Source organism: Nesoenas mayeri (assembly GCF_963082525.1).
Source record: "Nesoenas mayeri genome assembly, chromosome: 2".
NCBI classification, from domain to species: domain Eukaryota; kingdom Metazoa; phylum Chordata; class Aves; order Columbiformes; family Columbidae; genus Nesoenas; species Nesoenas mayeri.
In genome coordinates, this window is record NC_137543.1 from 149499964 (window position 1) to 149514593 (window position 14630).

Below are 14630 nucleotides of genomic sequence, written 5' to 3' on the forward strand. Positions count from 1 at the left end.
AGCAGGTATGCAGGAGGAAAAGTAGAGCGAAGAAAATGAGAACAATACAAATTGGAGGGGAAAAAGGATAAAGTATCAATACATGTACTGCCACTACCAGCTTCTGAAACAAAACTGCAGAATTTCTTTTTAAGCCTCAAAGATACAAGTAATCACTTACATATTTACACTTTGGTTAAAAGGCTAGAATGCAGAATGAGTATAATGTGAATTTTAAATTAAGGATACTTTACCAAGGGCAAGGGAGAATCCTCTATAGACACAATTAACAGAATTGCTTTAATACACTTAAAACTTTTAACCTTTGTGGTCTTTGAAGTGAAGAGTGGAACTGCATCTATGTCAGGTTTGTACAGAAGGGCCGTATTGCCCTGAAAAGTTTGATAGTGCTGTAAACTAATGAAATAAATTATCTTAATTTGGTTAGATCTATTTTCATTAACTGTATTACCCACTGAGGGAATGAGGACGAATTTTAATTTTACTAATGTATTTCACTTCTGCATTCCTGTGACACACTGTAATTGCGGCTCCCGCTCGCTATCGCTGGCTCTGCTGTCACGGGGCCCGTCCCCAGCTCGCCCCCGCAGACAGGGCTGCACGAGCCCCCGGGACCCCGCGGGCCTCAGCGCCTCGAGCTGGGCGGCACCGCATCAGCCCACACCACCTTCCCACCGGGGCTTCTGAGGACACGGCATGGGAGCAGCAACAAGCACATTATGAAAATAGCGAGAGCGTTTCTATTATAAACAACTCGTTCGGATATATTATGTACGCCTGGACTAGAAAGTAAACACATGAGAAGATAAACCTCTTTCACAGCATGAAGAAAGAAAACAAGTTCATAAAAAAAGAAAAGGAAGACGTGTGACATCCTTCAGAAGAAATGCTCTTCCAGGCCCAGCGGCAGATTTTCAGATGTCCTTATCTGACCTGCTACCATGGACAGACAGCAGTCAAAAGAGCCAGAGATAATAATATTCTGAAAAAGTCTGATGAGAAGCGGCTGAGGAACTGGGGCTGTTCAGCCTGGAGAAAAGGAGGCTGAGGGGAGAACTTATCATTGTCTACAACTACCTGAAAGGAGGTTGTAGCATGGAGGTGGTTGGTCTCTGCTCCCAAGTAGCAAGAGATAGGACAAGAGGAAATGGCCTCAAGCTGTGCCGGGGAAGGTTGAGATTAGATATTAGGAAAAAATTCTTCACGGAAAGGGTTGTCAGGCACTGGAACAGGCTGCCCAGGGAAGTGGTGGAGTCACCATCTCTGGAGGGGTTTACAGAATCACAGAATGGTTCAAGTTGGAAGGGACCTCTGGAGATCATCTAGTCCAACCCACCAGCAGGTTCACCTAGAATAGATAAGATGAGGTTCTTAGGGACATGGTTTAGTGCCAGAGGTAGGTTATGGTTGGACTCGATGATCCTGAAGGTCTCTTCCAACTGAAATTATTCTATGATTCTATGAAAATATTTAAAAAATAGTCAGAAAACTAACAGTAATAAATTATTTAAAGCTTCTCACAGTATCTCCATGTAATCTCAAATAATATTACTGACAATCCTGGTATCATAGATTTATTACCATTAGCTACCATAAAAACAGGATTATTTAAATAGTTTGGTCCAGAAAGGCAGAAAACAGCAGTGCATGGTCACTATGAAGTCTGAAAATGCCCTTCATGTGTGTCACCTCTCTTCAGAAAGGTTCTGTAGAACACAGAAGGTCTCCTAGCAAATGGTAGCAGAGAGAGCTGTGAACATTCACTCTGCTGGGTGCTTGTCAGGCTCCACCTGGAATGCCACATCTAGTTCAGCTCCCCACAGCTCATGAAAGGCACAGACAGGCTGGAGAGGGTCCAAAGAAGGGCCTCAAAGATGATCAGAGGGCTGGAGAACTTGCCCTATGAGGAAAGACTGAAGAAGCTAGGTCTTCTCTTGCTCATTCAGTGCCAGGCTCAGGGTGCACCTCATCTCAGTATTCCAGTATTTAAAGGGCAGCTACTAAGAAGATGGAGGCTCTCTCTTCACAAGAGGCCACCTGGAGAAGACATGGGGTTACAAGTTGCATCAGGAGAGGTTACATCTTGATATAAGAAATATTTTTATTTTTTTCAGTGGGAACAATCATTCACTGAAACAACTTCCCCAGGGGCATGGTAGAGTCCCCATCACTGGAAGTTTTCAAGATGACATTGGACAGGGTGGTGGATAATCTCATCTAGGCTCCTTTTCCCACAAAAGGTTACACCAGAGGATCCTTCGAGGTCCCTTCCAACCTGGGCTGTTCTACGATTCTTTAAATTTCAGCCCAGTCTATATGCATATTTACGTGCATGTGTACATATATCTACGAGAGAGTGAGTGTGAGTATATACATCTGAATGTGATGCATGTCTTTTTGTATTACACTTAAAATCTGTGAGGTTTTTAGGAAAATTGCCTTTTCTATTATTTTTACATCACCTCTCCGACATGTAGAGCTACATTCTGCCACTGAATTCATATCTACACAGCAGCACATAACTGAAAGTCGACTGTAGCCCCCAAACTGTCACACCTATTTAATACACAGTATGAAATGACAGATTATTTTTCAAAGGAGAACAAGATAGATGCCAGCATGAAACACTGTTTATAAAAGCACCACCACTACAGCTGTCCCCAAGCAATAAAGCTGTTTGTTCCAACCTCCTACTTCATGTAAACTGAAACCCGCAGCACTGAAAAACAACCTCAAATTCATTCATGACTCCAAGACAAATAATAAGAACTTCTTTTCAAAATATACTACTAAGGTCATGTCCACAAATGTCCATTTTGCATAAAAGTGCAGAGACTTCTAAATTCCATGTTAATATTTTCTTTAAACTAAAACATACTGTAGTTTGAAATTTGATTCTGTCTCTGCACACAGCGATGCATTCAGCATAAATACAAGCCTTTCTCTTACAAGCTGCTTTTTGCTGTTTCTGCGGTTGTACACACACACATTTAAATAATATTTAATAAATGTGTATTAGTGTATACAAATCTAAGCTTTATACAGAAGAATACAGAGACTCTTCTGAATTCAGGATACATGACAACCCTCTTGAGGAGTAGGAATTAAGAATCTATATAAAAATCAGAAATTGATCAAATTAGAACCTAAAAGTCAAATGGCATTTCAATATGGAAATAAAGTTTAGATTTAGAAATCTTGATCTGAAGCCGGTCAGGTTCGAAGAGAGATTTAAACCTAGAAAAGACCTGTGACTCTGATTCTCGCTACAGATAAATATAAAAATGTTAACCTTAAAGAGCAGAAATTATAAATACAGAATAGAGAACTTATATCTCCATCATAAGAGCTTGTTTGACCCTCTCATTCCACTTTCTAAGCATTCCGGCATGTAATACAGAACCAGTACCAGAAACTTTCCCAGACCAAGATGTGTCTGCGAGAACTGGGCACCTCAGCACTCGATGCAGACCTACACTTCATATTTTTATGTAGATACTTATATTATAAGAACTTAAGTACAGGTTTATAATTTTCGAGCTCACTACACACAGTATTTTTTCTAAGGTAGTAAATGCCACACAGGGGGAACACTGAAGCACTGAACACAGAGCTGCAGGAGTTAACATCTTGCCAACACACAGAATTAAAGGGAGCAGTAGCATCAGCAGCCAAGATAAAATATTCTTGGGCCAAATCAAGCTTTTCATCTTCTTCATACTACAAAAGCAAGAAGAAACAGTTGCTGTAGCACTCAGGATGTTGACAACCACATCAGGTGGAAGCCAGTGTGATCATATGGCGAAGAACCCATCTCAGGTAGTAAAAAAAGCTGAATTTGCAAGCTGATATGGGACTGGGAAGTCTTTGAACTTGCAAGGGCACCATGAGGTCTTCTGATCAGCTCTGACAGAAACATTTAATGGATCCTCTACCAATGCACTGGTTGCTGTGCTACCTGCCCACACTTACAGCTATGGCCTATTAGTTAACATAAGTCAGGTGCCAAGCTATCACAGAATGGTTGGGGTTGGAAGGGACCTCTGGAGATCATCCAATCCAACCCACCTGCTAAAGCAGGTTCACCAGAGCAGATCACACAGGAATGTGTCCAGGAGGGTCTCAAATGTCTCCAGAGAAGGAGACTCCCCAGCCTCTCTGGGCAGCCTGTTCTAGTGCTCTGGCATTCTCAGAGTAAAAAAGTTTCTCCCCATGTTTAGATGGAATCTTCGATGCTTCAGTCTGTGCCCATTGCTCCTCATCCTGTCACTGGGCACCACTGAAAAGAGTCTGTTTCCAGCCTCTTGACACCAGCCATGTCCTATAGCTCTGCCTGCAGAAACAAGCAAACCATGCAAGCCATGGCCTTGTTCGCTACCTGGTGACACTTTTTTCCTCCCATGATCAACCTCAGAGTATTCCTGTCCGGTTCACAAACCCTGGAGAGCTTCCTGGCTACACCCACACACCTCCAGCCTTTCAGTCCACTGAAGACCCCCAAAAAAGACAGAGGCCTCTGCAACAGGCCTACAGCTTTGAACTAATGCATACCTGTCTTTGTGATAGAAATTCTTTCTAAGGAATATGACAAGCTTTAAAACCATCTGTGTATTTTATAATGTATATGTGGCTGTGGTTCTGTGTTCATTAAGGTTCTTATCAGAAGAGGCAAATTATAATGTGTGTGTACACAGAAAGAGAGCAAAGCAATGACTCTGTCTTGGCATTATAGAGAGTAACAGACAAGCGGTTCAAAATTCTTCCTCCAGTTGAAGCCTAGCTAATCCTTTTTCCATATCTTAAGGCACAACTCCTTACAAATGACAATTTTTACTGCAGTTTCAGCCTCTACATGTGAGGAGTTTGAGATAACAAGAGCTCCCACTCCCCAAGCCTCTCCATCTCCAGTCCACGAAACACAGAAGTTGTAGACCTTCCCCTTGTAGCTACAGCCATAATAAAACCTAGAAATAAAAGCCAAACTACCTGTCAGACAAGGAGAAACACAAAAGAGGTACACTAGTGAAAATAAAAATATTTATATACATCAGCCATACCACTATGAAACATTCACAACTAAACAAAATAAATGAGCTGCATTTCTGTCTTACGTTCTTACGTTGAGACATAAAATAAAAGCAGAATTTTTGTTGTTAATGAAAAATTTGACAACACAGGTAAGCTGGAGTAGGAGAATCCACAGGAAATTAGTGTTTTAAATTCACCAGCCTACCTCTGGGGCTTCAATTATTTTTTTTTTTCAACTGGCAGCACTGAAACACACTAATTTATAGCATCCAAATGTTTTAAGAGAGTATATTCAGTCATATTTAAAGCAGGCCTTATTCTGCCGAAAATACAAGCTGAAGGCAGGTATTCTATAGCTGGAGATATAACACACATCTGATCTCATTGAAAAAGGAACCACAGAAATTGTACCAGATTATTACAGACAGATGTCATGAACAAGAATAACTTATGGGAAGAGTTCTGTACACCACATTTCTGCTCAAGAAGGCAGCAGTAATAACCGACATCTTTTCCCGTTTCAGAATACATTTGAGTTGCTTTAATCTCGGGCTCTTGCTAGATACTGAGAAACTACTGGGATTATAGGAATCAGACCTATTCTTCAGTAATAACCATGCAATTTTACTCCATCTCCTACCTCACTGCCATGCACTGACAAAAATACATATACACAGATATATATCAAATACAAATATGTATGTATATAGATTTACATATAGTTTTAATTGATACAACCTCATTGTATTTGCAAATCTGATCAAACACTACATAATTAAGCAGGGCTGCTGTAGGATTTCCCTCTGCTGCTGCTCTCGCGTCCCTTTCCGGCACATAGCACAGCCGGGTACTCTTGATCCTTCTGCAAAACTGGCCTCGCCAGCAGAGCAAGGAATATACTATTTCAGTTCAAGGTGCCTTGATTGCTTCTGATATTCCAGTTCCAATGTTTGCCTAATAAAACTAAAATGACCACCCAAGAGAAGCTTTCTGTGTACTTAAATCTAAGGAATTGGGGAAAAGTTTAACTCCTTCACACGTCTCCTTTTCATGTTTCCCTGGTATGAAACAAACAGCATGAGTCCCGATTTGATCAGGGCCTGAGCAAGTCTTGAGGTGGACTGAGGAAAAAAAGATTTCTCAAGTAAAAGTAACATTACCGTATATACGAATAAATTTCACAGCATGTAAGATTTTTCAACTATTCCTCAAAGTTCAGTTGCTGTGGGGGAAAAGAAAAGTGCTGTGGAGGGCAAAGTGAAGAACTAAAACCCAACGTTTTATTTTTTTACAATATTTCAGAATTAAATTAAAGACTGCAATTTTTTTTTCCTAATACTTGACAATCTGTAGGAGATAATTAATGAAAAAAATTATCATAAAAGTAAAAAATACCATCTTTAACTTTCTAACTGTATTCTAAAACTCTATTCTAATGTTTTTTTGCTTTATTATGATGAAATGATTCCTTGGTACGAACAGTTTCACAGAACTTACTTTGTGGGCTTGAGAAATACCAAAACTTTCTGAGAAATACACGGATCATTTTCCCTGTGGACACCCAGGGGGCTGTGGCACTACCTGGGAACAAACCTTAGGCAGATATAGCTAACCAGCATATACAACTAGAACACCTTAAAGGAACTCAGAAAGCAGAATTAATCTTTTCCATTTCTTTGATGTATCACCCTAATAAAGCACAAGAGATAGGAGCAAAAGCAATTACTTCCAGGAATTTTAACAGGCTACATGCATCCCTCTATTTTTAACTGCTAAAACCTAGACAAGTTTACAGAACCATTTCTTTAACAAGTACTCGAACACATCTAATTCTCTGCCTTTATTAGTCCCTGCTACAGTAGCTTATAATGATTTCCTAGAAACAAGGTCTCTTGCAGTTTCACCTGCAGAACGGGCTGTGATGCTGCAGAACTACATTCAGTCTGCTCCACAGTTCTGCTTGTAGGAAAGGAGGTGTTGTCCACACAAAAATAATTGCCCTTCCTTGGCACATCACACCTTCGCTCCCCAACGTGCAGTTCCAGTGAATGTTCATGTATGTCAGAAGCTGACAAAGATCATCCTGGAAAGTTTTTTCACCTCATATTCAAAAGGAAGAGATCAGACAAGCTTTGAGAGAAATAACTCAATCCAAGCCAGAGAAGCCTCCATCCAACAACAAGCCTCTGGACTCTACAAGATGAATCTGGCTCCTCTAAAGAGCTATAAAGGCAGGTTGGACCAGGACCATCATTACCGCTGGTATCTGTGATGGGTTCTGCCCTAGAGGTTTCCTGGCACTGTGTGGGTGCCAGAGCTGTGTCTGCTTTTCTGGCCACATGTCCGGGCAGGGTGCGCCCACCACCCCGACCCTCCACAGCTCCACCCAGCACGCACCAACAGGGCTGGAAGCTGCTAAATTAATTGATTATGCCAGATATCAACCTCATTGCTTGAGTCTCTTCTTCACAGAAGTGAAAAGCTTGACCAGTAGGAAACAAAAAGCCCACAGGGGATAACGAAAGAGATATTAGAGTTTAAAACCCAAAAAGAGTGTTAGAATCTCTGTCTGCAGCTGCTCTGTCCCCTGCCAGGCCCTTCCCTCCGTCTCCCTGCAGAGCTGTACTGCATCCCACCCTCACTACAGGTTTTCTTCTCCTGTCCATAGCCTGTTAAACAGCTTTGAGTCTAAGTAATTATCCTGCTGATATGAAATCACAAAAGGATCCTGGTCTTCGAGGTACCTGCAGATTCATTAACACATTTAAAGAACAAACCCTTTCTCAAAGAACACCACCGCAAACAAAAACAAAAACAAGAAAACTTGCTCAGAAGAAACATGACATTTGCAATTTCAGACTTCAACCAGTTATTAATAACTCAGATAAGAAATACACTTCCAGACTACCACTAGTGTCCAATTATTTACCTAATTGGTGAATAAATTGAACTAGTTAAGCTTTTCAGAGACCAAAATCAGCAAAAAATTTAATATAAACATCATATATTAAAATATTAATGTATCCAACATTTTATAAGATGATCGCCATTAAGATTCCTAATCCAACTTCTGCTGAGACAACAGTTTCATTAACTGCCACGGTGAAAATCTAACGACGCATGCAAATGTGCCTCGAAAACATCAAACAAGCAGAACAGTCACAGGAGATGCCTTCGAATCTGGGCACCAACTTCCCATTTCAACACAGGCAGATACAGAGACAGCAGCTCAACTCATCTGCACTAACTCTGCATCTTATGAGAGGAAAATAGTAATGGAACTACCACTATCATTAAATGTGCAGAGGAAAATATCTGAGAACTAAAGATAGAGGCTTTTTGTAAAACATAAGATTTTAAACAAATCTGTAGCTAATTACAAGATAAAAAATTAGTTAATAGCTTACATTTGGGTTTTTTAGTTTTTTCTACTCTGTGATATTATTTAAGCTCCTTTTTAACTAAGAATGTGTTAAATAAATTATGTTTGGAATATCATTAGATGTGGGAATGTTGGACTTCAAATATCAGTATAGGATTTGTAGGTGAAGGAGACCAGTCCCAGGACGCCAGTCCAGTGCTGGACCCCAAACCTTCCCCTTCGTCACAAGGCACAGCGTAAGCAGCTTGGGCTGTGTCAAACAACAAATTTCCTTTTGAAGTTCCTCTGTATAAAGCAAATTCTGGCTTAATGCTTTATTGCTGTTAGATACAAAATTTAGACATTCATGTTCAATGCAAACCTCAATGTTTTCATGTCACGTTGTATAATAAACAGACTAATAATCCCATAATACACACTACCATATATATGGGCTTCCTGTTACATTTCCACAGTCTCCATAGTAAAGACACATTTTCATTGTACACTTGAAGACACCTCTTGGAAAATTTCAGACACACACAAATACATAAAGTAACTGCTAGGTACTTTTAATTTCAGACCTTTAAACCTCTATGACTACCAGCTTATTAATAAAAAACCCAAGTTGGAATTACTTAGTGTCTCAAAAAAGCCCAAGATCAAAAGCAGTATATATGTACACGAAATAAATATAACACTGCCTTAAAATTTATAAATAATGTATTTTGCGATGTTAAGAATAACAAGCATGTAAAAGTGCAAGGTCAAAACAGACCCACATTCGGCTATTCTGTAGTAATATTATTAGCTTTCAATGGCATAACCTTTATTAAAATAATACTCTCTAATTATAATAACCCTGTTGTTATCAGTTGTGAAGAGCATCAGTACTCCATATACTTTATGAATCTGCTTATGACTCAAGAATGAAATAACTTGCAGCTGTCAATTTCAGCCTTAATGCAGGGGTTTTGTTTGAAGCAGAAGGAATCCCATACAAATTTAGTCGGCATACTCTTGGTGCTTTTATCATGCTTAGAGAGTCAATATCACATAAGAACACACTTCTTCATAATAGCTTGGAGCATCATAAAGATTAGATTGATAAAGTAATATATATATATATACATATATATTACCTGGTCTTGCCTCTCCAGCCACTTGTCCACCATGGGATGACTGGCACTTAACGATGAACGAGCATTGTCTCTCTGAAACTGGTTAGACCAGCTACTAGTATCTCGTGGTAGGCTTCTGTAGTTTTCATCTTTCTAGTTTAAAAGAAACAAAAAAGTGTCTTATAAAAAACAACCAGTCCTTGCACATTAACAATGCAGCTGGTTATTAAACGAATACAAAAGGAAGTCTGACAGAGGAGAACGCAGGTCCAGCTGGACCCAAGGACAACGCAATTGCCCGGCATTCCATGCCCAAGCGCCCCTTCCTTAACACCAGTGAAGCCCACGCAAAGCCTTCGGTGGGTCTGTAGCTCCTGCACCCTCTGTGCTTTACCACCTCTATTTTCCAACCTCAAACCTCCAGTGCACAGACTTCCCAAGCACGTACCCAGCAAGGCTTTCAGAGCACCATGCTCCTTAGTTTCACACTCACCAAAAGCAAAGGTACCATATCACAGCCCATCCAGTGACAGCTAAGAATGAAGATTTCTGACAGCTAAGGCCACTACAAAATTTCCCCAAATCTCTGTATGTAATCAATTTTACAATCAAAGCTCTCTCATTTCTCCAGGTACTGTCCTTTAGACCAAAATAGCATGCTATAGAGTTCAAAACTTGAATTTATTATTCCACATAGCGATGCTTTGCTGGGTTTGCCTGAAGGTATATAAATACAGTCACATTTGTAAAACAGCAGCAGATGGAGATGATGCTGATGGAGATACATTTATCCCATTGAGACTGATACAGAAAAGATTTTTTTTCTTTTTAATTGATGAGTTTGTCTTCACATCTTTCCTACAAGCTGCACAAATTCTTCAGCCTCTAAAGATGATTAGTCCTTACCCAGTGTGACCACCAAAAGCCAAGAAAAGCACAAAGGCAGATCCTTAATGATGAGAGTTACCCTTAGCCTGAAGTCAATCAATTACTGATAACTTACACAGGTTAGTTCCCTCCAACTGAAATAATATATGGAACTGAAATTCTGCTTAGCTTTTCAAAAGAGGACTATAAATATACCGTAAGTATCCTTCCTTCAGGAGCAGAGTATTTTTTCCAGTCAATGCCTGCCTAACCTTGTGCCAAATCAGATAATTTAGAGAGCATCTGTTTTTCTTATAGTCATTTATTAGGAAATAAAATAGGATTGTAGTCCTGCATATTTTGCAATACTACTGCTTTTAGGAATCTCAAAAATCTAAAAGAAATAAAATAAACCCACCAGTGCACTTTCATAGCTAAAGCTATTTTTTTATATTTATAGCACACAGCAAATTTTTGACCCTTTCTTCAATCAATCCTTCATTTCATCAGCATGAGTATTTCCTTTCCCTATTTACTGTATTGATATTTCTTTGGCTTGACACAGTATTAGTCTAATATTCTAAAATATGCACTGTAGCATCAATTCCCTTACAATCGACCGTCACAGCTTCATTTCTTGTAAATGTATGACAGGTTTTGCTAGGAAATCCAGGTCTCTGTATAACTCTGCTATGTAGCACAGTTTTCAAAAGCTTCCTGTGCAAGAGCAGTCTTTTCCCAGGCATATTAAACTTAAGCTTTCTTAACTGATGAAAACTTATTTACTTCAAAGAGACTTTGTAATAAAAAATAAGTCTTCCACTTCAAGACATTAAAGCTTGAATTCAACTAGCACAAGATAATCTTGTAAAAATAAGTCTGCACAATTAACTAAATGAACAAATAACCATCACAAATCAGTTTACCCTGCCACAAATGAGTAAGAACCCTGTCTTTCAGAAACTAAAAAACCCCTAGTTTTCCAGTGTGGTTAACCACACAGTAAACTACAAACTTGCTCAGTCTCTTGCTTAGAAGGGGACAGTGGAAGTCAGTCACTGTTTTGTACAACTGTCCCTTAGCAAAGCCATAAAAGCCAGAGCACAGTGTGAAATTGATTTCTTCCTGTTGCTTCTCTTATTCACTTTGTCTCTTCTGGTGACAGAGGTGGCACAGTTCCTATAAGCCCAAACAACAATTTCTCTTGCTTGAAGTGGTGGAAAGGTATAACAACAAAAACAAAATCTGACAAAGAAATAACAAAAGATCATTTTATGCACAAAACCCCCTATACAGCTGGTTCATGTGTCATTGTCACCTAACAATAACTCACTTTCTGACAGACCATAACCTAGTCTGAATGAATAGAAATTTCTTCCTATGTAACAAGATGTTTTCTGTATTTCTGTACTTTATAGATAATTTTATTTGTTATTGATTCATGTTTACAAACTGCAATGTAAACTTTTCAAAAAGTTTTATCTATGCTACACAAAAATCTCTCTCCACAGAGCATCCATTACACATGCACAGAATTTTTTAGCACGAGAGGAGGAAAAAAGGTCCATCAAGGGATGTGTTGTTCTCCAACCATTCCAATACTAATTGTCTAACCTGAATCATGCAGGACAGACTTATTGCTTAGAGTCTATGTTGGAACTTCATGCTGTAAAGAGTCTTAAACACCACAGCAAACAATGTAAATGAAATTATGTAAGCTAAAAGAGTTTAATCAGGCCTGTGTTTGGTGCATCTATACTAAGAATCTATATTCTTCAAAGAGTTCAGTTCTGCTCCTGTCTGTGCTCAGATAGAGTATATTCATCCCCAGTACTGAAACATTTCAGCTGTAGCCCACTTCTGTATAAGATTGCCTTTCTCCTGCTAAGAGCTGCACCCGGTCATTTTATACAGCAGACATCAAAGTCACTCAGCAATTTTTCTGACAGCAGAAGTAAAAGCTGGAGATGTGCTTCCTGTCATTTCTTGTGTTTCCCAGAGCTGCTCAGAGGCTCAAAATAACGCTATTAACAGAGTGACATTAAATACCTTACCAGTGTTGCAATCACACACACATAGTCATGCTGATGTTGGCCAAACATTAGAAAAACAGCTGGTCATAGATAAGTCGTCCACTTCTCTCTTTGCTTCCTTTTGGCAAAGGGCCATCCCTGCCCCGCTCGGGCCAGAGCTCTGGAGCAAGGACCGAGCTGGACCAGGCGCAGAGACATCAGTACGTCCACACCGTCCCTCTTGCGACAGTGACACAGCATGACCCCAAGATGCTGCTGGCTCCCTGAACCCCATCTCCACAGGGATCTCCATCCCTGCTCCTTGCTGGTGGTGGCAAACCATAGAGGTGGAAGTGAAGAACACATCCCTGCAGCTTAGACACTGCGATTTACTGAACCAGCTGCAGACGTTGTTTTCTCTTTAGAGTATCTATACATTGCTGTATTTTTTTATAATATGCACTATTAGCCCAGAAAGCTTTACTTCTGTTCAGTATGATCTAGCATTAGCACACATGCTCCCAACATCTGACTGGAAAAGGTATGTGTCGCTTTTAACTTTAATACCATAAAGAAAAAAAAAAAAAATCATGGTATAGAAGCCATCAGGGTCACGTAGGGAATTCTCATTTCTTCTGGAGCTGCAGCTGTAAGCACTCCTGGGACTGGGGCTGACATGCATCATCAGTTACAATTAAATGCTCTAATTTTTTTTTAAAAAAGGTTTCTTTCCTAAACATCTTTGGGGACCATGGGCCATGTCAGCTTTACCATGTTTGAAATGGCAATTGATCAATATAACACTAAAACTGCCAAGTCACAATATTACCACTACACTTAACAGCAGCGTTCTGCAGTATTTTTAATGAGGACACATCATCTAACACCTTAGGATTGAGTTCAGCCTGGTGTCCCTGCAGAGCTTTGCTGGAGGGTTGGGTGAAAGGGGACGGGAAAAATGAAACCATTTTGCTATACTTTTAATTTCAGATGATTTGTAATATATAACAAGCTCCTCATCAAAGACCCTGCAGCTTGGAGATGAAATGATGCATTAGCATGATCTGCATGCTTCAATTACTGCTTGTCAGTGCAGAAACTCACTCGAGTTGTTCCCTGACAGACTCCCAGCATCAAACCCAACAGAACATCCTACACACAGCACAGTGACAGTTCCAGGCCTTTTATCTCAATTGCTACTAGGCCACTTTCCAAATAGTGAATAACTTGGGGTTTTCCCTTTGTTTTGACCTCCTGCATGGCTAACGTAAAGTGTGGCAAATTTTGGTGTGTTGGGTTTTTTTGCCTGGTGAGGGGTGGTTTGATTTGTTTTGTTTTGTTTAGGGGGGGGAGGACGGGTTTTTTAGTTCGTTTGGTTGTTGTTTGGGGAGGGTTGGTTGGCTGGTTGGTTGAATACTAGATTGCAATATAACAGAAGTAAAACAGACTGAAGACCCTTTCAATGTAAGTCTCTGGAAGAAGATCCAAAGATGTAAACCAGGTTTTCCCTTTAATTATTTCTACAGCAAATTGCACATACCTTTTTTAGGATCTCCACTAAGAAAGACCTCTTGACACTCACTTTATTTTGCTACCCGTTCTTTTTCCTTGTATACTGTAAACTTTGGGAAAAGCTCTTGCTAGGGTTTGATCATTTGAGATGGACTCAGTTTTAGATAGAATTTGTCCATGTTGATGAGAGATGAGACTTCTATTAATCTTTTGGGGTTATAATTTCATTGGACAGACTTTGGGCAAATTCACATCTACAAGTGTATTTGTTGTTGTGGAATCACCATAAAGGCTGCTCTCCTCTTTTTTGTGCTCCACTATTTCCCTGTTAGACCCTGAACAGTTTGGTGTCACTCTCAGACAGGGATGCTAAAAGCTGTAATTAAAAAACATTCAGACAGTTTATGTAAACACCTGTCTGATGCAAATATCTGTTTATAAATGCAGTAATATGCGCACATACCCAGTTTTCATGCTGTCTCAGTAAATAGATTCTCGGAGTATTTTCTTTGATTGATTGATTGTTTGTTCTGTTGGGGGCTTTGTTTGTTTGTTTTCTTTTTGGTTTGGTTTCATTTTTTGTTTGGTTTGGGGTTTCTTTGGGGGGGGGTGTTTTGTTTGTTTTCGGGGTTTGTGTGTTGCTTTTTGTTTGTGCTTTGGTTTTGTTATTGTTGTTGGTTTGGTTTGGTTTGGTTGGCTGTTTAACTGGAATTTAGACAAATGAGGGAT

At 39.7% G+C, this 14630-nt stretch overlaps 1 protein-coding gene across 8 annotated transcripts in view; it reads right to left on the bottom strand.

The window, feature by feature from the left end:
• Window positions 1-14630, bottom strand: part of PARD3 (par-3 family cell polarity regulator) — a gene marked incomplete at both ends in the record, with an annotated part of 453991 nt that overhangs the window by 248283 nt on the left and 191078 nt on the right. For 6 of the 8 annotated variants that reach the window (XM_080340304.1, XM_080340302.1, XM_080340301.1 and 3 more), the window contains one exon: window positions 9532-9663. The exons of the other annotated variants lie outside the window; for them this stretch is intronic. In XM_080340304.1, the coding sequence (XP_080196430.1) occupies window positions 9532-9663 (132 nt within the window). The remainder of the gene's footprint in view (window positions 1-9531; window positions 9664-14630) is intronic. 8 annotated transcript variants of the gene reach the window in all.